Below are 24,620 nucleotides of genomic sequence, written 5' to 3' on the forward strand. Positions count from 1 at the left end.
GTCTGCTCTACAGAGGGCGTTTTGCTCACATGATTCGGCAACAATCGAATGCAACAAAGCAAATGTCATTCGACCAATTCTAGCCCCATTACTGTCTTGCATCTCAGAATTCCGACTTGTATCTCAGAATACAGACTTTTATCTCAGAATTCCAACTTGTACTCAGAATTCCGACTTGTAACTCAGAATTCCGACTTGTAACTCGGAATTCCGACTTGTAACTCGGAATTCCGACTTGTAACTCGGAATTCCGACTTGTAACTCGGAATTCCGACTTGTGTCTCGGAATTCCGACTTGTAACTCGGAATTCCGACTTGTAACTCGGAATTCCAACATGCAAGTCGGAATTCCTACTTGTATCTCAGAATTCCGACTTGTTACTCGGAATTCCGACTTGTAACTCGGGATTCCGACTTGCAAGTCGGAATTCCGACTTGTGTCTTAGAATTCCGACTTAGCAAATCGGAATTATACATTTGGATTTTTTTGTGTGTGACTTGTAACTCGGAATTCCGACTTGTATCTCAGAATTCCGACTTGTAACTCAGAATTCCGACTTGTATCTCAGAATTCCGACTTGTAACTGAGAATTCTGACTTAGCAAATCGGAATTATACATTTGGATTTTTTTGTGTGTGACTTGTAACTCGGAATTCCGACTTGTATCTCAGAATTCCGACTTGTAACTCAGAATTCCGACTTGTATCTCAGAATTCCGACTTTTATCTCAGAATTCCAACTTGTACTCAGAATTGCGACTTGTAACTCAGAATTCCGACTTGTAACTCGGAATTCCGACTTGTAACTCGGAATTCCGACTTGTGTCTCAGAATTCCGACTTGTAACTCGGAATTCCGACTTGTAACTCGGAATTCCAACATGCAAGTCGGAATTCCTACTTGTATCTCAGAATTCCGACTTGTTACTCGGAATTCCGACTTGTAACTCGGGATTCCGACTAAGACACAAGTCGGAATTCCGACTTGTGTCTTAGAATTCCGACTTAGCAAATCGGAATTATACATTTGGATTTTTTTGTGTGTGACTTGTAACTCGGAATTCCGACTTGTAACTCAGAATTCCAACATGCAAGTCGGAATTCCTACTTGTATCTCAGAATTCCGACTTGTTACTCGGAATTCCGACTTGTAACTCGGGATTCCGACTTGCAAGTCGGAATTCCGACTTGTGTCTTAGAATTCCGACTTAGCAAATCGGAATTATACATTTGGATTTTTTTGTGTGTGACTTGTAACTCGGAATTCCGACTTGTATCTCAGAATTCCGACTTGTAACTCAGAATTCCGACTTGTATCTCAGAATTCCGACTTGTAACTGAGAATTCTGACTTACCAAATCGGAATTATACATTTGGATTTTTTTGTGTGTGACTTGTAACTCGGAATTCCGACTTGTATATCAGAATTCCGACTTGTAACTCAGAATTCCGACTTGTATCTCAGAATTCCGACTTGTAACTGAGAATTCTGACTTAGCAAATCGGAATTATACATTTGGATTTTTTTGTGTGTAACTTGTAACTCGGAATTCCGACTTGTATCTCAGAGATCGCAAAGATAGATATCATCTTTGTTCTCCAAAGAGACATTTATTTTTATAAAACCGTTAATGCCCGTGCAGCTCAACCCCTGTAATTTAAAAGGGTGAGGGTTGTAAATGATTACAGAGTCAATGTGAGGAGTTAGGAGAGGCTTAACTGCACTTCTGAAAAGACCCTTATACGGGGTGTTAATGAATAAGTACAACGGACTTCAGAGGGTGATTCTGCATGAAAAAATAATGATATTAAGTTCATTTTCATGGAAAACTTTTTGGCCCATTATGAATTTTAAAAAATATTTTAGGCCTTAAGCGTTCCCATAAAAATGAAGATTACCCTCCTGTATAGCAAACTGTCATTATTTTTCATGCAAAATCAACCTCCGAAGTTAGTCGCACTTATTCACGGACACCCTGTATATTTCTCACCTGGCTGCCCTTCCCACCAAACAAACAATACCTCACGTCACATATTTATTTCAAAGTGGGGGAAATGCACACGGTTGAGGGGTCCAAAATGGAGTGGTAATCGCATATAAGGGCTCGCATCAAATATGCAAATGTTTCCATTGTCCAATTCACCATTCGGTGCTGCACAAAGCCTCGGAGATTGGCGTCGAGAACGTCGAATTTCTCTTGAACGGATTCTTCGGATCAGTGACTCTGGTGAATTTGGCTGGCTGCGTCTCGTCCCGACGACGTTCGAATTTATGTTGCCAAAACGACATCGCTGACGAGCCGTATAACGGATACTTTTGGTATAGCTGAAAAGGAGACGGGTCTGTGAGATTCTTGGCGAAAAAATACGGTGTTTATCTGGGTTCAGTGTTGGTCTCAGACAATTTACAGAAATGAAATTGAGTAGATATTCTATGATAGCAAGAAGGCAATACAAGAAAAATTGGTGTGTTTCCTAATAATTTCAAGAAGCAGACGAATCCACCCCTAAAATCAGTTTTGGTTGAATATATCTGGCAATGTTTTGTAGAAAACCGTCTGAAAGTATCAGGAATAGGAATAGGGAAGCACAGACAAAAGAATAAAGCGAGAAAAGTTATAAGAAATACGGCCAATATAATATAGGTATATATTCTTTTGAAATAGAGTGATACAAACTTTTACAATCTAAAAACAATACATAGAACCAAAAAAAATTTCACTCTCATATTAAATAACTCAATATATTCTCCTCTTAATTAGATACAGTTATTATAGCAAACCTGCAACGTCTCTAGACCTTTAAAAAAACTGTTTCTTCTTGCGTGGCAAACCAGACCTCCACAGCTTTTGTTACCTCCTCGTTGGAAGAAAATTTACGACCTTTTAAACTTTTTTCAGTTGAGGAAAGAGATGACGAATGGAACCAAATCTGGTGAATAAGGGGGGTGCTCTAGTAATGCAAACCCTAAATCATGAATTTTTTGCATGGCAACATGAGAATTGTGTGCAGGGGCGTAGTCTTGCAAAAACAAAACCCCTTTGGATAGCTTTCCGCGTCTTTTCTCTTTGATTTTTTCCGTAGAGTGGTCAGTAATATCGAATAGTAATATCCGGTTATTGTTCTACCATCATCTAAAAAATCAATCATGATTACCCCATGACAATCTGAAAAAACTGAATCAAGAACTCTTCCAGCAGATTTTTGGACATGAAACTTCTTAGGTCTTGGACTACCAAAGTGTCGCCATTCCACATTGCTTTGGTTCTGGATCGTAGAAATGTACCAAAGTCTCAATAGTCTCATCCTTAGTAACAATTCGGTTTAAGAATTCTACATCGTTTTCAAATTGAGCACAGATCGAACGCGATGCTTCTATCCTTGCACGCTTTTGGTCAACATTCAAGCATTTGGGGATCCATTTTGCACCAATTTTTCTCTTGTCCAAATTGGCGTGAACTATATGATGAACGCGTTCGTATGAAATATTCTGTGCTTCAGATGTCCGTTTTAGCCCAATTCGACGGTCTGATAAAATCCTGTCATGAACTGCATCGATATTTTCGGGGACTGTCACAGAAACTACAGAGTTTTGTCAAGAAAACGACAGAAAATATTTTGTATGCAACTGAACAGTGAATTCTACCGAAAGTATGTAACTGCAGAACATGAATTCACGACTAAATTCTCCAGAGAATTTTCGGCTGTTGCAAACGGACTTCAGTATATTTTGTTCAAATAGAACAGGAGTGTAAACCCAAATTTTAAGAACAATCCTATGATCCGTTCTCTGTTAACATAGAGACATGGACTGAGGAATGTCAGCATGAAATTGGCTTTTTTATACAAAGAGAGAAAAGGTCGTCGGGCATTTACCTGTCTCTTTTTTGTTCACACAGAGGTGAGTGTGAACCAATCGAAATTCTAGAAAAAGACAAATGCATGCCCGATGTTCAGTTTGTCTCTGTCACTTTTTTTGACCTTATCTCATGCATAGATGGAAAGGCACAGTCCATGTATATATGTCTATGTCTGTAAACAGTGTGAACATCTAAGAATTCACACAACGTGGCATACTCTGTGAAGATAAACGTCAGTTTGACAGAAGTGAAGTTGGCAGCGACCACAGAAGATCGTGAGTTTCATCAATTAGACTCGTAGAGCGAAATGTGGTCTCGCTAAAAATCATGTTTTTCCTCATTTCCAGCCCCTAATCTTTCCTTCGACGGAAGTCAAGAGTTTCACAATCTCGAAATTCGATTACTAACATGATATCACTTCGTGAATAGCGTGAAAACACGGGGACAAACCTCGCGCATATTGGAATGAGCAATGACAAAGTTTCCCGAGCAGAAATCACACCATAACTTTAGGCCATCACGCGATACGTGCCACCCCCCAATCCCGGCCGTACACAAAAACGAAACCACCCCCAACCCCCTCGTTGTACTCGCGGACGAACATCGCACGCCTCCAAACTTAGATTTGCTCTTTCGCGTCGTCCTGGAGGAAAATTGGAGAAATTCGGAGGCGGTTAGACAAAACAGTTCCACTTCCAAATTGCGCGGAAATATTCGTGCAAAGTTCCCTCCGCCGCGTTTGACACGTTTCCGGTGCTTATAATGAATGTTGCCAAATATCCAGTCGAAGGGATGATTGATACTCGGCCCGTTTCGAACGCTATCTATCAATTCGCCCTCCCGGTAGATTGGTAGAAATGGGTCGGGTTCCCAAAACTGCCGAAGTAATAAAATTCCTTTCGGTTTCGGAAATAACTTGTTCTTGTGAGGAATTAGGCCCCGAAACTTTCAACTTTCGGGAGGAGACGGAGATTCCGAGCCAATAAGACGGTACCATCTTTGATTTAGGAGCAGGAGGGAGGAGGAGATCATTCGATTCTCGATTCGCAAGTCGGTTCGGGTCGGATTTTCGATTTGCTAGTTTTCCATTCAATCTACACCAAATTGGGTATTTCAACGAAAGGTGAAGACGACTTTCGTTTCCGGAACTGTGTTACTCTGTTACTCCAGATGTAATTTCTCATTGTACGAGGATATATTGAAAAATTCTTAGCCTACTTATAGAACCAAACAAAATTTCAAAGTCAAAATATTTTATTAGTCAACATATTCTCCTCTTACGTCCAGTTGCAGGAAAGTCCATTTAAATTTAATACTTCATTAAAATCTTAATCCTTCATTTTCCCCTTCAAAAATGACAGTTTTAAATTTTGATAGGGCATCAAATCTTAATGGACTTTCCTGCAACTGAGCCTATATTGGATACATTTATTACAGCGAACCTGCAACGTATCTAGACCTTTCAAAAAAAATGTTTCTTCTTGCTCTGCAAGCCAGACCTCCACAGCTTTCATTAGCTCCTCGTTGGAAGAAAATTTACGACCTTTTAAACTTTTTTTCAGTTGAGGAAAGAGATGATAGTCGGATGGAGCTAAATCTGATGAATAAGGAGGGTGTTCTAATTCAAAACCTAAATCACGACTTTTGCATGGCAACATGACATTTGTGTTCAGGGGCGACAGGGGCGTTGTCCTGCAAAAACAAATCACCTTTGGATAGCTTTCCGCGTCTTTCCTCTTTAATTTTTTCCCATAGAGTGGTAAGTAATGTCGAATAGTAATCTCCGGTTATTGTTCTACCCTTATCCAAAAAATCAATCATGATTACTCCCTGGCAATCCCAAAAAACTGAAGCAAGAACTTTTCCAAAAGTTTTTGGGACACGAAACTTCTTAGGTCTTGAAGAATCGGAGTATCGCCATTCCATCGATTGTTGCTTTGTTTATGGATCGTAGAAATGTACCCAAGTCTCATCCATAGTAACAATTCGGTTTAAGAAGTCTACATCGTTTTCAAATCGAGCACAGATCGAACGCGATGCTTCTACCCTTGCACGCCTTTAGTCAACATTCAAACATTTGGGAATCCATTCTGCAGCAATTTTTGTCATGTTGACGTGAAAAATTGGACTGCAACTTCAAAAGAAGTAAATTTTCCATTGAAGATGATGACCGATCGGGAAGGCCAGTTTCTGTGTCAGTCCCCGAAAATATCGATGCAGTTCATGACATGATTTTATCAGACCGTCGAATTGGGCTAAAACGGATATCTGAAGCACTGAATATTTCATACGAACGCGTTCATCATATAGTTCACGTCAATTTGGACATGAGGAAAATTGCTGCAAAATGGATTCCCAAATGTTTGAATGTTGACCAAGAGCGTGTAAGGGTAGAAGCATGGAGTTCGATCTGTGCTCGATTTGAAAACGATGTTGACTTCTCAACCGAATTGTTACTATGTATGAGATTAGGGTACATTTTTACGATACAGAAACAAAGCAACAATCGATGGAATGGCGACACTCTGGTTCTCCAAGACCTAAGAAGTTTCGTATCCAAAAATCTGCTGGAAAAGTTCTTGCTTCGGTTTTTTGGGATTGCCATGGAGTAATCATGATTGAGTTTTTGGATAAGGGTAGAATAATAACCAGGGATTACTATTCGACATTACTGACCACTCTCCGGGAAAAAATTCAAGAGAAAATTTGCAGAAAGCTATCCAAAGGTGTTATGTTTTTGTAGGACAACGCCCCTGCACACAAATCTCATGTTGCCATGTAAAAAATTCGTGATTTAGGGTTTGAATTACTAAAATCCCCCCTTATTCACCAGATTTGGCTCCATCCGACTATCATCTATTTCCTCAACTGAAAAAAAGTTTAGAAGGTCTTAAATTTTCTTCCAACGAGGAGGTAATAAAAGCTGTGAAGGTTATTTGGTTTCAAGAGCAAGAAGAAACATTTTTTTGAAAGGTCTAGAGACGTTGCAAATATATCCAATTAAGAGGAGAATATGTTGAGTAATAAAATATTTTGAGATTGAAATCTTGTTTGGTTCTATAGTAGGCTAAGAATTGTTCAATATATCCTCGTATAGATAGTAAGCACCTGTGGAATGAGCATATTGAGAAGGCTGCTAGTGCCTGCCTTGATTTCGTGCAGAAATCTGGCTGGTAAAACTTGGGAATGTAACCCATAAATACTGCGATGGGTCATGACTGTGAGACTCATCAATTATGGGATGAAATTCAGAATATTGAACCAGTTATAATCAATGAAAATAATCGATGACAAAATGCAGTATGTCCACAATTTCATTCAATTTTCAACAATTTTCAACACCAGAGATCTTCATGATGCTCTTATAAAACGAAAATTTTTTTTTATCCGGGCCAGATTCGAGGCAAGCCACCTGATAAAAATCGAGCCGAGGCGAGGGTGGAAACAGCTGATGGCCCTCGAAATTTCACGGACATATCCGTTCAATAGCCCTCTCCGAGCAAAGAGCGCGGAGTGCTCTCTTAGAATGCGAATTTCTTCCTTGGTCGCGGAGGATACTTTCATCGAATATTACACGTTTTTGAAAAGGAAATTTCTAGGTGCGACTTCAAAAGGAATCGATGGAGCTCCTCCACGAAGAGGGAGTTTCCCCGAATTGGATTGATAAAGAGATCAGATCCATCATTGAACAAAATACGGTGGCGCGATTAGAAAATGGATTTTTGAGATTAGCCCCGTTCGGAGTCTTGTCAGATCCTGAGAGGAGCTAATTTATTTAAGAGATTTAACGACATCATCCTGTATGGTCGCAGGATGAAAAGTTCAAGGACTGCGACAGTCAGCGCCGTATTATATAGACTTGTTTGAACCCCTATAGGCCCATGACACTCTGTTGCCGTTTTTTATTGAGTGAATAATTTCGGAAATATGCTCAATAATTCATTCGATGCGTTCTCTGATCTTCACCAGAGACATTGGGGAATAAAACTACTGTTTTCTCGGGGTCTTTCACGATTTTTTGTAGTTTTCAATTCACATTCTTATCGAAGTCGCGTATGATTTTGATTGTATTAGTAGAAACCTTTTCAAAAGTCGTCGAGACTGTAGATGAGCATCTCGAAGTCTTCGACGAACTGTCTGCTGCATGATTCTGAACGTAGGCTCTTTACTGATAGACACAGTCCCGCCCGATCTTGTGCAAGAGTGGTAGATCGTGGGCGTCCACTTCTCGGTGTTTCTGTCACATTTCCATCATTTTCTCGGTATTGATGGACGAGACGGAAAACTACGTTTTCACTAACTTCAAAGAAATTCGCAGCATTCCTCTGATTACGTCCTGCCTTGATCTTACCAATGGCCCTATTTACTTCATTGACAATAAGTTTACATGTAAGCATGATTGCAAAACGAATTTTCAGTCGAAGTTACTTGTAAGAACGTGAAACAGTAATCAGTAACTGATCCAACATTCTTAGAAACGCAAATGACAACAAGTTGCCTGAAAATTAAAAAAAATGTCAATGGAGGAGCAAAAAACCATTCAGATATAGAGGGTGAGTCTTTGACTCGTATAAATATTCCAACATTCGATTCTTGAGGTCAAAAGAAACACTTTCTATACCATTTTTTCCGATTCGGCCCTGATAAAAAGATATAGCCATTTTAAGTTGTCATAATGAGCTATGCCACCCCTGGAAAAACAAAATTACCTTCAGAATAACTAGCTTAATCAGTGACACTACATATTTATGGATCTTTTAAACAGTGTTGTATTCAGCCAAAGTACCCAATTTTTCAAATTTCACAGATACATTTTAATTTTTGGACATCAAATTACGCGAAAACGGCGTATTACACGAGAAAATATAAATAATACTTTTATTTCGTTCAAATATTCATTAGATAGCATCCAACTTAGTTTCAAGAGTTGGTTTCTTTGAATTTTTGTTATTTTTATGGTACGTGATGGCTATATTGGGAAAATTGGAAGACGTGGGTGATATCTTGTGTTCGAAAAAGATTAATCAAATAAATCAAAAACTATATTCCGAAATTCATTTCATTCGATGAAACCGTTTATGAGATAGAACTGAAAATAAAAATTTTTCATGGTTTTTCAACAGCCTGTATCTATTAAACTGAGCCGATTCGGGAAAAATGGTGAAGGAAAAAAGTATTTATTTTGATCTCAAGAATCTACTGTTGAAATATTCGTACGAGTCAAAAACTCACATTTGGCGAAGTTCCACAAGTAATATGGAGTAGGACAGGATGGGCAAAATTCGTTGTCTACTGAGAGGATCTCGAGAACTATAGCAGCTAGAAGAAAACGGATGACACATTCTCGAGCTCTTTTTTCTTGACTAATCCAAATCTGAAAACAGAATCGGCCTATCATTTTTAGATTTCGAGTTATAAAAAAAATTGAGATTTTGACGATTCCGAAAAGTTCTCATAACTTTTTTGTCTTCGAACTAACAGATATGAAACTTGAACCTTGTTAGGCACTTTTATACTTAGAATCTACTGACAAAAGATTATTTTCCAATTCAAAAATAACAAATTCAATAAAAGTTCACATTAAAAAAAAATAAAAATCAGTAATGATTCGAAATGAAAAAATATTTTGAGCTCATCAGTGGATTCTACGTAGAAAATTGCCTGTAAAAGGTTCAAGTTTTAGATTGGTGCTTCAAGGACAAAAAAGTTATGAGAACTTACGAAATGGTCAAACTCAAAAACGTATCGTAGGAGGCTGCGGTTTTCACCATTCTTTGTTTGACCGTAAATGAGCTCGGAAATGTGTCATCCGTTTTCTTATAGCTGCTATAGTTCTCGAGATCCTTTCAGTAGACAACGAATTTTGTCCACCTTGTATATCAGCGAGACAGCGACGACGGAATCAATCTGCAATCTTCGATGTGCGGCCGTCTGAATCCCATCGCGACGGCTAATTGTGATTAATGCAACGCTGCGGTTCCGCCTTATTAGAGAGGCGGTCAGAACGCTGACGTTAAAGGAAATTGAAACGCTGAATATAGAATTCACGAACGTTCCGGCGCCCTCCAGTCCCCCGTCGCGACGCCCTTACATCCGGTTTCGCCAATTCTAGCACGCACGGCCTTCTGCGGTCGACCGCAACCGTGACGCGACGCAACAACTATCGTTAAGGGTCGCTCGATTTGTACCGAGTGAAATAGAAACCGAAAAACACATAATGAAAGCTGCAAGCTCATCGCCAGTGCCAGAAAAAATGGAAAAAATATAATTTGACAGTTTCAGCAAGCTGAAACAATAAAAATTGGTCATAAAGGTCACAAAAAATCATTGTTTTTGAATTATCTCCTCTCCTGGGCTTCAAATTGTTTCCGCATGCATTATAAAAATTGTAGGGCATAACATTTTCTACAAACTTTGTCCGAAGCAATTTCTTCTGCGTTTGAACGTTTTTGAGATATATGGCGACGAATGTACATTATACTAGGTTTCTACATTGACCTTGGCCTTTCGCCAAGCTGTGGTTTAGCTCCTCGCTCTTATTGGCCGTCTAACTCGAAAACGGTTAGAAGTAGGTAAAATTGTTTCAGACAAAAGTTTTATAGAATTTTATTATCTACAACTTTCATAATGAATACAGAATCGTTTGGAGGTAGAGGAAGGGAGATATTTCAAAAAAATTTCGTGTTATCAACCACAAACTGCCAGATTAAGAAAACCCCCCATGCTTAGTGTCAGATCAATGGGTCAACACGTCTGCAACACCGAGATTAACCATCAGTTTGAAAATCTGACACGCTCGAGTATGTACAACGATTTTTTTGCATTTTCAACACGTCCGAACTGTCAGTCCCTTGAAAAGTAGCTTACTTTGGGTCCAATTAACATATCCTCTACTCACCGCGAAAAGTGTCAGATCAATATGAGTTCATTATCAGAGACACGTAGGCCATATACAGTATCTTAATCTGACACGCTCGAGTATGTACACTTGACGATTTTTTTTACATCTTTGAGGACCTGCAGACGCTTTCCCCACCGCTGAAAGTGCATACATCATAGCACCTTTTTTTCTTTCTACCATCTAATCTTAAAAATCCACTTGGTCTCCACGACGCTGGAGTAAATCCCGATTTAGCATCGTCGGCTCCCCAACTATAAGCATCTGATGATTTTAAGCTACGTAATAAGTATGAGTACTTTGACCAAATGTAACTCTTTTTAAGAGATCCACAGATGTATAGTGTCACAGTTTTAGCTAGTTATTCTGAAGCATAGAATACTCAAAGTTCTGAAGGTAATTTCTTTGACCTCAACAATCTACTGTTAAAATATCTGTACGAGTCAAAGACTGACACTGTCTACGGTCTCATGGATATTGGGACAAACGATCAAATGGTTTCAGTACTGAAAGACTGAATGCTACCTAACCATCAGACATTACCTACCATTGTGGATACCAGCTTATTGATATAGAGTCATTCGGGGCAACTGTGCGCACTTTTGTCTTCAAATGTTGAAGCTAGGAAAATTAAAACATATTCATAAGATAGAGAATTTTCTAATCTATAAGAAAACATTAAAAAGCAAACAAACGAAAACGTATCTTTCCGCAAAAAAAGAATTTAATAGAGAAAGTCGGAGTGCGTTCACATGCCCCGTATTGCGGGTAAGTGTGCGCACCCTCACGGGGTAAGTGAACGCAGTGCTTAGTGAACCACACAATCAAAACAAATTACAAAATAATCTCATCAAAATGTTACAATATTAGAGAAATGCTGTTTATTGTCAATACAGAAGCGCCTTTTTACAAGCAGTGCATTATTGTTCGTGCCACAATTCTTTTGGTGAACACAACACTTGATACATTCCCCTGTTGGTGGCTCTTCATATTTTTCTGAACAAATAGGACAATATTGATCGAGTCTTAACCAAGAAAATCAACAATGTCATAATTTATTCCTCACTGAACTGATGCCCATATAATGAATCTATGCGCACACTTACCCGCGCACACTTTCCCCAGTGAGCCAAAATTTGAATTGACGTTATTATAGAGTTGAGCAGCTAAGAGAACCTAAAATTTTTTATTATATATTTAGATCAATATGCCCATGATCGAATAAAATATTGTTTAACACTGTCGGACTCGGAACTTGGACCTGGCAGAATTTGCAGAGATGCTAAAAATTAACAAGAAAACTAGTGAATTTAATTGATTGCAAATAAAAAGTTAAAGAAACGTGGCACGGCTCACTCCTATGAAAAACTAATATGGCGATTCTGCGCCCTTGCTTCACCCAAATGAACCCCTCTTTCATACATTGCATAGTCGAGATATACGCACTGCGCACACTTACCCACTGCGCTCAGTTACCCCGAATGACTCTAACTGCTGCTGCTGTTTATCCATGTGTGGTTATAATTTTCAAGAGAGAGTTGCTGGTTGCACATACTCATCGTAGCCCCCAAAGTTACGTGAAGTACATCTTTGGTACACTATACAACTCTGCATATCAATAACCAAGAGTTAACACGATAATTTTTCAGAATTCTCGAATTCTGCATGTGCACCTTCCACGTAGGTACAGTTGCTCCAATAAATGTACAATTTTCCTCGCATAGTCGGATAAGCCGAAACCAATGTTTGCGGAGTTTCCGCACTCGTGAAGTATCCGCATACAAGATTCAAAAAAATAGCAAACAACCCGATGTTGAACTTCGGCACTCCAATCTCGACTACCTACTCCATTCGCATAGGGGCTCTGTGTGTTTCCGAAATAACGAGGCTAAAATAAATGGTTGTTCCTTTTCATTTCACGCTTTAGATAGGTTGCGCTACCAACTTCAAAACGTTATTTCCAGAGATTACTATTAGGGATGATGTATTCCTCTAATATATTATAATGGGCCTGCAGGGAACTGTTCCATATTTTCCGCTTTACGCCCGAAATTTTGATACAGCGGGAACTGATACGTTGTTGAACTGAAGGGAGGGAGATTAGGTTATTTCTGTTACATTATCTTCGGCCGGGTTCAGGTATTCCGAGTGGAAATTAATCCGAGGGAGGTCTGAAGGGAGAGGTTTCGAATTTCTTAGAGTGAATAGAGAATAACGTCGAAGGGACCATTTCCAAAATCGGATACTACTAGACTTTCGCTTCTCAATCGAAAATTTTGTTTTCAATTTCGAAATTCTGATGATTTTAAGATATCTGAGAACATGATGTGTGCACTGATTAGATTTTGTTTTCCAATTCTGAGAATATGGGATAAGTTTCGTTTTTTTTTCACTGCAGCTAGCGCTGTTTACGAATTGATAGCATTGACAGCTTATTGATATTTGAAAATACTTAATTTAAATACAATATACGAGGATGTATTGATATCTAGTTACTCTAGACCAGTTCCATGCATAAAAAAAATATTACGTTGCCATAGCAAGAGACAATAACTGTGTCGGTGTTAAGTTTGACGTCAAAAAAGTAAACCAGAGTTACGCAATAAATTGAAAGAGAGAAGATCCACCGAAATTGTGAAAATCGAAAAATTGGAGTATGGAACCATCATCAAGTATTTAAAAGGGTTAAAAGGTAAGCGGATTTACGAAGATATGCTTAATACCCTTGGTGATCAATGACGTTCGTATGAACACCAAGGGTATTAAGCATATCTTCGTAAATCTACTTACCTCTTAACCCTTTTAAACACAGGTACTTGATGATGGCTCGATACTCCAATTTTTCGATTTTCACAATTTCGGTGGACATCTTCTCTCTTTTAATTTATTGCGTAACTCTGATTTACTTTTTTGACCTCAAACTTCACACTGACACTTCTTTTGAGTTATTGTTCGTTGCTATGGTAACGCAATATTTTTTTTATGTATGGAGTAGGTCTAGGCTAACTAGATATCAATACATCGTCGTAGAATAGGGATATTTCCAGACTTCCACTCTCAACGGTGTATTTCTGCACTTAAGTAACCAATATTACGAATATATTGAATAGATAATGTGCAATATCAGTGAAAATACCTACTAGTTCAAATGAAGAATGTTCGTGGATGATTAAAAGACGAAGAAACATAATTTCCGAGCGAATGTTTAATCAATAAGGCCCGCGTACGTATTTCCCATTTCATTTATGTGCTTTCATGCCGCAGGCTTCTGGGGAATTCGAATTAATTCGTTGGTATATCAAGGGAACACTTATTTCATGGCATTCAATATGGGGGAAGAGAAAATCTGGCTGTGAGATGTTGTGGTGTTGGGTATTGTACCTGCTCAATTGCTCGAGGCTTCATCTGGAACGTTTTTCGCCAAATAAGGCAGGAATCAAAGCAAGGAAACTGCCTTTTCTTACCAGACATCCCAACTTGTTTCAAACGTGGAGAAAACTCACCTCTTCGTGTTGGGAATGTAGAACATCCTCCGGTACAGGTTCGAAACCTGGAGAGTGATAGTTTCCATCATATTCCGTGCAATATTCCTCGACTGGTGGAGGCTTTTTCCTGTCTTGTATAGCCTCCTCGTAGGATTTCTCGTAGCATTCCTTGATGAAAAGGGCCCTCCTTTTTCCTGCAAAAAAAAACCTTATCGAAGAGTTGTCTACAGAATATTACTACTTTCATTGTATCAAATAGATATTGGGAGAAAAAACTGACTGAGACGAAACATTCTCTTCGTATTCTGAACTTGATTGAGCTAGGAGCTGACAATCTCTTCTTCTAGGAGAGTAATTTCAAGGCAGGCAAAGCCATAGCTTCCAAATCTTTTGTTTCATTAACATTTCGCGCAATTCCTGGCCAATTTGTCTAAAGCGAGTAAGTACCTAAATAACCGAGTACTTTGAAAAACGTGACTGAGAACAGAATCATTCGTTGATGGGGATTTCGCTGGAAGATAGACGTATAAGTAGCTTACCGCTCAGAAAGGGCAATAATAACATCCCCTAGGGAAGATCCACTTGGGTATAACGAGAATTTGTTACCCTATAAAGTTCTCTTTATTAAGTGTTGTCGGTGCTTCATGCATATAACCTGTGTTTTGCCGGAGACGAACTAACTGAGTGTACACTTTATACACTCGGTGACTGCCAGGAAACGACATGTTGGCAAAACAATAAATCCTTTTCCGTTCTGCTTCCTCGATTCGTGGAAATTCCTTGTTTTCATTGCATGATTAGATTGAATATTGAATAGATGCATCATTATTTCCGAGTGCTTCTACATTAACAATGAAGCTTTGAAAATATCATGATAACTGAGTTAACTCAGCAACATCGACTAATGGAAAGAGAGGGTAGGAAAAGCCCTCTTTTCACCCAGGCAGCACCAGACCTAAGCCAACTGTTTTCATGGCACGATCGAACTGAAAAAATCAAAATCTCCCCTAAAGTTTCGAAATCAATGTCCATCAACGAATTATACAGTTTAGGCCACTTGAAGTGTGAAATACGATTGTCGTTTGTAGGTTGCTGCTGAGCTGAAAATGTTCGATTCATCACTGTCGTAAAGGGGATAACCTAAGGGTTGAATTCAAGGGTTCTCATTCGTATAAAATTTGCATTACTACGGACAGGTAGGAGAGATAGACTACCCAGTTGTCCCAGTTAAGAAATCAACGCCATTTCACTCTGAATATAGAGCGAAATATTATAGGTACACACTAAACTGTTACGAGAAATTTTTACTTCTTCACAAATTTTTCGTCATATCTAACATCTACCTGTCTACGCCCATGGAAATCTTATAAGTATTATACAAACGTAAAGTTCGAGTAGTGTTATAATTCATTTTCTCTGTTGCTGTTCTGTCAGTATCTCATGTTATGACATGTTGGTATTTCTAACCTTCTTTCCTCAGGCTTTTTATTATCAGTTTTCTGTACTTTTTGAAAGTTTCTCACTGGGGATAAATTTTGCCCATTCAATTTTGTTTCTGGTAACTGAATTGAATTTACTCCCAGCTCCCCCAATTTGTAGTATTTGCTGCCATTCGCTATTGTCTGCAAGGAATCAAGGAATGTTACACACCTTCGTAAGAGGGTGCATCTATGTTACCAATATATTTGAAACGGTAGGGAATTGAATTCAAGAAACTATGAACTAGAGTCATCTTTCGAACAACTCAAATAATCTTCACTATTCCCGTTTACCGATAAGCCTCGAAATAATTCATAACTACATTAGGTTTACTCCGTTCAAAAAAAAAACAAAATGAAACATCTTTATCTATACAGATTTCCCAAAAAGTTCTGGATTACATTTCATTCAGATGAAATGCAAGAAATTATTATTATTTTTGATCTCAGGATCAACTTACATATGTCATGTATTTCTATTCCTCAAAAACTATTTTCTCTTTCGAAAATAAATGTTATTGAATGAATTCAAAACGATAAAAGTACACTCTCATAAGAACCATCTCTGTTAAAAAAACCTTCATTTAATTACAAATTCGACAACAAATTTCATCATCAATAAAGGAAATTCTTTATCCTATTCAATATATTGTCCTCCTGTCTCACAATTTGAAAGACACAATCTGATAATGAGAAAAATTAGATAAATCTTCATTTTTTCTCTTATCATCAAAATCAGCGATGTGAACCATCAAGATACATAGTGTCTTATGGATTTTGTCTATTTTTTGGATTACCCATAACTTTCGAACCACTCTATATATTTTGTTGATATGTGGTACGTTTATTCTGTGCAACAACTGCATAGTTCATACTGACATAGGCACTGAATTTTTTTTCAGGTGCATTCTAGGAAAAATTGAGAAATAAGGTTCAACCCAAAAAAAACTTATATATATCAAAATTCCTCATTCTTGATAAGAGATTGATTGAGTTGTACCCTCTATTCCGATCTCATTTCAGTGCGGGAAAGTTGATTTTTCCCTGCTATTGGCTGAAAGTGATTTTTCTTCCACTGGTGCGGGAAAATGATAGTTTAAAACTGAAATGAGTTAGTGCAGATGAAATGGTCGTAGAAAAAAAATTTCCCATACCATGAGTAGATACTGAAGCTACTGATTTTTACGCCAGTATCGTGGATAGTAAAAATGAATAGTTTCACACTCACAAATCGAATAGAAGATACAATTTTGTTTGATTCACCTAACTGGAACACATGGAGTTACGGGTAGAATTCTTAGAATGCCTTCTAACCCGCATCCACACTGTTCGAAGATACTTCGGAAAATACGGCAATTATTTCAAATCGTTGGCGATAAATTCGACGAAATTAATTCCAACGCCATCCAACGGGCAACAAGTAATCTGCATGACTGAAACTGAAGCATCGCGCAAGCAGATGTTTTAAATAATACCGAGTAACTTTTTAGATCTCACACATTTGATGATTATTTCTCTCTCAGAACTATTTGAGTGTTAACTGTGTTAAACATGGTGTAGATTAAGAGTTGCGAGGAAATTCAAGGATCAAAAATAGTGTGGGTCTTTCATATAACTGTTTTTGAGCTGCCCCCTCCTAGATACGTATAGCCCCCAAGACTGCACCTGAAAAGCAATTTGTGTCAGCTTAATTTGCTCAATTATCAAGTATAATCAGCAAAATACGTCATGCAAATATTGGAGTTGTTCAATAAATCGTCTATTTCTATTCTGAAATAAGCAGAGAAAATGATAGATGGCCCATATCCTTTAGTTAACATATCTGGTATCAAAGCCAAGGAGAAATCAACTGCACATGGGAGACCATATTTGGAAAGTTTGCTCGGTACCTAATTGAGTTTCAAGATATTCCGAACTCACCTTAGGTATTTATAGGTGACATAAGTTACCTTATCGTAAATAACTTAGTTGTACGTCCACCAATTAGAGTGTCGCCCTTTGCGAAAGTTATAACAAAGTTCTGACTTCCCCAACTTCAGATCTCAATTGATTTATGCCGTTCTGCGTAAGTAGGGCATAATATTCGGCGGTAATTTTTTTATCGGTAATAAAGGAAACGTGACGTCGTTTGGTTTCCTCGCTTTTTTGCTCATCTACATTCTTATTAAAAACTGAAATCAGCAGATGTTGATGGCTTATGCCAAGGGAGTACATAAAGCAAATAAAGTGATGACTTAATATTTAATATAACTAATACAGATTGAGAGATTATCAATTGCAATCGGAGAATCTTTTCGGTTCGTATAGGACACCTTTATATGTACCAATGTTCTCTCCTACTTCCTCTAAAATAAATAGAAGAACAGTGATCGATATTGAAGACTGTGTAGATGAATAAGATGGTGAAAGATGAATTCCCAAAACTCACCGACGTACTGATGTACATCTTCCTCAGGGGGTGAATAAGAAGCTCTCATTGTTGAATAAATCCTGTGAGGAGGGATTTTCTTCTGTCCGTCCCTCATCAGCCATTTTCGGCTGTCTCCGCGGTGGTTTTCCTGCCAGCAACGTTCTGATATTACGCTGTCATCGTCTTTCTGCTCTCTACACCCGAAATCTTCATCTAATTTCTCCATAATGAGTTCGGAGATTAATGAAGGAAACTCATTGACAACTCTCAGCCAGCTCTCAGCTCAATGGCACACCATTTGCCAGTTTTGATAGATCAATTTGCGGTGGCGTTCGTTGAGTTTTGGCGAGTTATTTGTATCAACCATAATAACGATCAAATAATATAAACTTCGTGTCCTGGTTTCTAGGCGACCCCAATTGTGGCTTCATTTTGTAGTTATAAAGATTGGGAAATAAAAGGGGAACCTAATATGGTTAATATGAGATCAAATCATCAATTTCATGGCTAGTATTATTGATGAATATTATGATTTGTGAATCTATATCATCACTTATATATTTGTTTCTTTAGTTTTTCAAGTTATCTAAATATTATCAACTTTTAATGAAATGTTTATCTGTCTGACTGATATTTACAGGTTTATTGAAAGAATTCCTTTTAAACCAAGAGCATAGGCTAGCCTATACCATCTATTAAAACAGAATATTTCCTTAAAAAAATCGAAGAAAATCTTTTATTCCTTCTATAACTATCGAGTTAGGTAATTTTCTCGGAAATTCACAAAATGATAGGACTAAAGCTTCAGTAAATATTTTATTCAATATAATCAACTTATAATACTACATCCCGCATAAGTGTACACCTTACGAGAAGAAAATGAAGTATGTTCTCTTCAATTGAGCCCAAATATCTGTATGTACATAAAATTCAGGATAGGATGGTTCAACAAAAGCATCAGGTTTGCTTTCATAAATAGGTTCTCCGTAATATGTTCCTACTTTCCATCCTTCAACGTCCTTCATAAGCTCCCTTTCAGCATCTCTATTGCGACGAAGTTGTTTAAGGTAATTACGATCCCTTTCAGCCAATAACAATGGATGTATTGCAAGTCTGCCTGACCTACGTTCAAGATCCTCTCTGTGAACTTGAACTCGGTTGAGGTAATAGAGATATGCTGCACCTGCAGTTATACCGAGATAACCAGCAATTAAGGTAGTTCCTGAAAATGAGTTTCTTTTGAGGTGACGATAGTTGTCTCAATATTGAAGACATTACATAATAGTAGCACCCACCTGAAAAATATTGCCTAGCAGGAATTTTTTTATAGGGAATTGCTTTGTAGCCTCCCACTGGGGGCATGTCTTGTTTTCCAGATACAGCAGCCATACTGGTAATTTGTTCTCTATTTTTTGGAAAATTGTTTTGATTAATTCTGTAATGACATCTCGATTTCGAGGTTATGTGTCCGATCAGCTGTCAGCCTGTCAAACAATTGAAATGACAATTTCTTAATTCTGGAAATAATTGGTCTGTCCTGTTAATAGTTCCCAAAAGTAATATAATCGATCTTAATTTTAAACCTCTTCAAAATCCATATCAACTTCAAGTATACAAGAATAATTAGGTGATTATGAATTAGCCTTCAGCCCGGTGAGTTCTCCTAGAATAAAAAGAAAACGAACTTCTTTTAATTTTCCATTCTATGAAATGGACAAAAGCACATTGATCAGAAATTTTATTATGTCCTCTGATAACAAATTGTGATGGTGTCAAAATACTCGAACGAAATTGGTAATGTATCGAAAATGACTTATATGGCTATATGGTACTTGAAAACCATTATTCAGAAAAATAATTTACTGAAATCTTGACCGGGGTAATGAATAAAATGAGTTGAAATGAAGAAGAGATTCAGCTCCGCAGATATTAATCAAAAACATGGCAATGAGCTATCAAAAAAGTTATATAGGTTAGTACGATTCAATTTTTTATACTGTTTCAATCAACTCAATGCAATAATAATATCTTGGATCTCGTTTCAGAACTATAACAGACCAAACCAAACGTTTGGATGATGCTCGAAGCTGTGCCAGAAGTATTTGTGACTTATTCACACCCAACCTCTTGATACAACGACGCAAATTATGTGAATACTGCGAAAGATTGATATTTTCTGATCCAGCCTTGTACGGCAGAAAAGGTGAGGAACTCCTTTGGCGGAAAGTCTTTTATGATACAGTCTCAGCTGCAAAGAAGTTGAAGAAGAATGTGTATACACAGGATGAGATTTCTTACCTCCACAATCATATCTATGCTGGCATTGGTTTTTATCACCACCTGATATCAAAACTTCAAACAACCTACAATTTAAGCCTTCCCAATGTCATTGATTTTCCTATTAGTGAAAATGAGACTGTTCAGAATGGAGAATTGAAGGAATATCATCAAGAATGGGCAGAATTAGCTGTACATCAGTGTTTGATATACCTAGGGGATTTGAACAGATATAAGCTTGAGATTACTCCCAGCTCTAATACGACTTTACCTATTCGTTTTTATATGCAAGCGATATCTTATAAACCTGATTATGGAATGCCGCATAACCAAATGGGTACACTGGCTCTCAGCCAAGAAAATCATCTGGATGCTGTTTATCATTACATGCGGTGTATGGCATGCAAATATCCATTTGATGGAACATCTAATAATTTGATATCACTATTTGAGAAAAATTCTCATTACTTAGAGCAACTACCCCAGCAACATAATGACGCAGATTGTGCTGTTTTGCTTCCGAAAGGTGAACAAGTTAAAAGATTCATTGCTAGGTTTCTCTTATTGATTGATATTTGGTATTTCAATAAGAATATACCCAAAGTATTCAACTTGTGTCATTTGACTTTTAAAGATTTGGACAATTGCTTGTCTTATTCCAAACCAAGTAGTGAAAGTGGCGAGACACCCACAGATGCAGATTCATTAGACTCCGAAAATTCAAATTCACCAACGTATTTAAACAGTCGTATTCTCTTTAAAATCACAGTTATTTGTCTACTTTGTATTTCCAAGTTGCAGTCTGGTAATTCACAGCAAGTTTCAACTGTCACAGCTTTCACTTTAGCAGTTTATTCCCAGTTAGTCCAGAAAATAACTAATCACATACAAGTCAGTGTTCTCAACTATCCGTTGGCCGAAGTAGATGTCAAAAAGCAGAAAAAGAAACATTTTGGTAAAAAACTGAGGAGGCGTAGGAAACTGAAGAAAGATTTAAATGAAGATTCTGAATCTAGTGATGACGATATATCGATGTGTTCATCAGATGGGTCTTTTATATCCGATCAGGAAGATATTCTTGTGGAATCGTCTGAAGACGAACTGGACGTAACCCTTGATACCACAACTTCAGAAGGTGCTGATAAAACCATTGAAAATCATGAAGAAACTGACAAAGCTCTGACAGATTCACAACAAAAGGAGGAAGTGTTGAAAAAAGTGAAGAAGATGGACATGAATGATATGATCGAGATTATTTCCGAGGAGAACTTGCTCCAAAGTATAAAGATCTTGAATGATTGGTTGATGTTGGACACGGCGATACTCAAATCCTGTTGTACTAACACCCGTTGCTTAATTCGTCAAATCACTTATTTGTTGAATTTAGTCAATTTGGAAATCACCGAAAAGCAACTGAAGCATGTGGGTGTCGATTTAACGAACGTGGACAAGGTAAATGAGGAAATTCCACTGACTGAGGATGTAGTTTTGAAAGGTTGGGACTTTTTATCTGGCTCCCAGAAAAAGTTGGATTGGAAACGACTGTCGAAAAAGACTTTTACAGTAAAAGAGGAAGCTATGATACGAATAATAAAACTGAAGGCTTTCGGAAAGCATCTAATGTCTATTTCAGAAGCGGGTATCACATTTGATGAGAAAGAGAAAGTTTATGTTTGTAAAGCAGATGATAAAGAGAAGAAGACAGGTGAAGACGAATTGGTAAGTCCTAACCTTTATTTAATTTGGGTTTGACAGATTGAGTTTGGACAATTATTATTTTCTATGTTCAGCTTTCAAAGTTTTTTGTTGTGGAATCTGCAAAAACAACTTGTATGTTCCAGAACACTCAAGATTTCTCGGAAACTCCAGAAACTCCACCATTAATCAACGGAAAAACAAGAGAAGCATCTACCCCTTCCCCGAACAATTCTCGTGGAGGCCAGTTGATCAAAATGAAGCACATGGGGCAGTTATGGTTGGCATCGGAGGTCAGCGCACTAGAGAATAGAGTGAGGGGAAAAACCTCTCTGTCCCCGTATCTAGTCATAGATGCTGATGCCTTGACCAAGTATAATTTCATGGTGAAATACTTGGTACAGTCTAGGAAATTCATCGTGTTGGTTCCTACTGCCGGTAAGTGTAACATTGTTGGTATTTCTTGTGTTTTTCGATATTTGTTGTGTCGTACGAAATATTGATGACTTTTTTACAGTCGTGTCTGCGCTGGACGATTTGAAGAGGGAGAAACCAGAAGCGAGAGACGCCATCCGATGGCTGGAGACCCAGTTCCAGCGTGGCAACCGGTTTTTCAGATCCCAAAGGCCCCAAGAAAGAGCCTCCATTCCGTTGATCAAGTATCCCAAGAAGAAGGACAAGGAAATGTTCAACTACATCCAAATCATTGAGTGTTGTTACTATCTGTCCGAACAACAAAAAGGTGCAACGAACGTTGTGACTCTGCTGATCGGCAATCAGAACCTACTGACCAATGGGGAAAACAAGGAATTCAGTTACGTTGGTCTTGCTAAGACCGCTGGAATAACTATCGAATCGATCACTCAATTTTACAACAAATGGAAGAAAACGAGCAGAGATAACAGGTGAAATTGAAGATGGGGATGTTGAATTCGGTTAATTTCTGAAAGGTTCGAGAACCTAATCGAGACCAGCCAGCTGACTCGGAGCCAAGTTAAAGTGAATTATTATAATTCAGTATGGAATATTATTATTCATATCAATATTATTTCGCGGGAAGCGTGGTACTTCCGATATGTTTTTGGGCAGACTTTCATTTATGTAATTTAGTTATGTTGAGATGTAATAAAGTCTCAGTTTTTTCAAGTTTTTGTTTTATTCAGTGCCTATTTTGGCTGAGAAATTCTCTTGCAGGAAGTATAGGGAAGGAACGAAGATTTGAGGTTATATTAAGCTTTATTTTATGTAAAGTCGAACTTTAAATTTAGGTTAAGTTCATTGATACCACTTTGAGTGACGTAAATTAGTTATAGCTTTCATTAATACGTTTGACCTGAGTGGATTATTATGATTATATCAAAAGTTCAAAGGGTAGATGAACAATCTTGAAGTTTAAAGGAAAGGTTCTCCATACAATGATACAATGCCACTAAGAAAAATATATTTTTATTCTCCAGCTCTCAACTGGCCTCCAAATAAGGAATTCCACTCAGCACAGCGAGTTGAGCACTTTAAAATATTCGAAAGCGATTGTTTTCTCGTAAATACCGTCGACATTTGTGTATATTAGTTGTTAAAACTCGCGACACAAAAATTCTTCAAATATATTACCTAATTTTCAAGTTTAGAGTTCAAATATGAGCGTTTTCTTATAATCTGAATTCACGATTTGGCCTTAAAAACATGCACGACATTCACTAATACTGCATCAAGAAACGAACGTTAAGAAAAATGGGCTCTGTCAAGATTATATGAACAATATACACATTTTCAGGGTTGGTTTCCAGAAACTTTCCATTGGCTTAACTCTGAAGAAATAAAGGGCATGAAAACACATTTAAAATGTTCAATTTTATGAAAAAATTGTTCGGAACGTCATGCTTTGGACGCAGTCATTCGGTCTGTTTTTCAATTTATAATCCGTATAATCGTGCCTAATCTGAGCACCTGTTTTTGGTTTGTTCTCATAAATAATATGGATATAGGATAGTGGTCTTACATTTCCATTTCTATTGAAATATGTTCTTCCATTTTTCCTAACTTTTCCTAATATAATTGTAAAGAATTCTATATGTACAAGGTTTAAAATGGAGTATCACAAGTAGGGGGTTGCCATTTGGATTTCCTGTTCTGGGGTTTAAGGTTATCTTCAAACCTACATAATGCTCTTTCAAAAACTTCCCTAGTTTGAGCTAATGATGTGTTAAGTGGGTGAATTAGAATGATGCTGACTAGATATATAGTAAGCATTCAATGAAAAATCAGCAGTAGATAAAAACGTTTTAAGAGTATGTCTCGTCAATAATATTGTGAATGTTATTTGTTTTGTTTGGCTGTAATGAAGATTTTTTTTCTCCCTCAAAACTCACTCAATACATTAAATTGGATGCTCATCTGAAATTCGAGGGATGATTAACATCTGGAGAGAATGCTAATGGACAGTAACTTTAAGGTTATTGGGGTATGGAAGAAGGTTTTGGGGTGGAGAAGTTATCGATGTTATATCTAATAGAATATC

At 37.7% G+C, this 24,620-nt stretch overlaps 3 protein-coding genes across 3 annotated transcripts; 1 reads left to right on the forward strand and 2 right to left on the reverse strand.

Moving 5' to 3' along the window:
• Positions 1 to 2,022: 2,022 nt before the first annotated feature.
• Positions 2,023 to 18,396, reverse strand: LOC123315297. The gene is made up of 3 exons (XM_044900946.1): positions 18,149 to 18,396; positions 14,261 to 14,436; positions 2,023 to 2,325 (listed from the first exon to the last, which is right to left on the reverse strand). The coding sequence occupies exons 1-3, from the start codon at positions 18,354 to 18,356 to the stop codon at positions 2,140 to 2,142; spliced, it is 570 nt and encodes a 189-aa protein (XP_044756881.1). The 5' UTR covers positions 18,357 to 18,396; the 3' UTR covers positions 2,023 to 2,139.
• A 537-nt stretch (positions 18,397 to 18,933) lies between these two features.
• Positions 18,934 to 19,612, reverse strand: LOC123315102 (NADH dehydrogenase [ubiquinone] 1 alpha subcomplex subunit 13). Its single transcript, XM_044900668.1, has 2 exons — positions 19,426 to 19,612; positions 18,934 to 19,352 (listed from the first exon to the last, which is right to left on the reverse strand). The coding sequence occupies exons 1-2, from the start codon at positions 19,517 to 19,519 to the stop codon at positions 18,997 to 18,999; spliced, it is 450 nt and encodes a 149-aa protein (XP_044756603.1). The 5' UTR covers positions 19,520 to 19,612; the 3' UTR covers positions 18,934 to 18,996.
• Positions 19,613 to 19,853: 241 nt separating this feature from the next.
• LOC123315101 (protein SMG5) lies at positions 19,854 to 23,248 on the forward strand. The gene is made up of 4 exons (XM_044900666.1): positions 19,854 to 20,102; positions 20,176 to 22,126; positions 22,249 to 22,540; positions 22,620 to 23,248. The coding sequence occupies exons 1-4, from the start codon at positions 20,032 to 20,034 to the stop codon at positions 23,009 to 23,011; spliced, it is 2,706 nt and encodes a 901-aa protein (XP_044756601.1). The 5' UTR covers positions 19,854 to 20,031; the 3' UTR covers positions 23,012 to 23,248.
• The last annotated feature ends 1,372 nt before the right edge of the window (positions 23,249 to 24,620 follow it).

Source organism: Coccinella septempunctata, chromosome 6 (assembly GCF_907165205.1).
Source record: "Coccinella septempunctata chromosome 6, icCocSept1.1, whole genome shotgun sequence".
NCBI lineage: Eukaryota > Metazoa > Arthropoda > Insecta > Coleoptera > Coccinellidae > Coccinella > Coccinella septempunctata.

Excerpts from the sequence above, each read along its gene's own strand:
- LOC123315297 (XM_044900946.1), bottom strand. The coding sequence starts at position 18,356 with ATGGAGAAATTAGATGAAGATTTCGGGTGTAGAGAGCAGAAAGACGAT. Across the intron at positions 14,437-18,148 it reads AGATGTACATCAGTACGTCG|GAAAAAGGAGGGCCCTTTTC; the intron begins GTGAGTTTTGGG and ends TTTTTTTTGCAG. Across the intron at positions 2,326-14,260 it reads TACATTCCCAACACGAAGAG|CTATACCAAAAGTATCCGTT; the intron begins GTGAGTTTTCTC and ends TCTCCTTTTCAG.
- LOC123315101 (XM_044900666.1), top strand. The coding sequence starts at position 20,032 with ATGAAGAAGAGATTCAGCTCCGCAGATATTAATCAAAAACATGGCAAT. Across the intron at positions 20,103-20,175 it reads CTATCAAAAAAGTTATATAG|AACTATAACAGACCAAACCA; the intron begins GTTAGTACGATT and ends ATCTCGTTTCAG. Across the intron at positions 22,127-22,248 it reads AGACAGGTGAAGACGAATTG|AACACTCAAGATTTCTCGGA; the intron begins GTAAGTCCTAAC and ends TGTATGTTCCAG.
- LOC123315102 (XM_044900668.1), bottom strand. The coding sequence starts at position 19,519 with ATGGCTGCTGTATCTGGAAAACAAGACATGCCCCCAGTGGGAGGCTAC. Across the intron at positions 19,353-19,425 it reads TGCTAGGCAATATTTTTCAG|GAACTACCTTAATTGCTGGT; the intron begins GTGGGTGCTACT and ends ACTCATTTTCAG.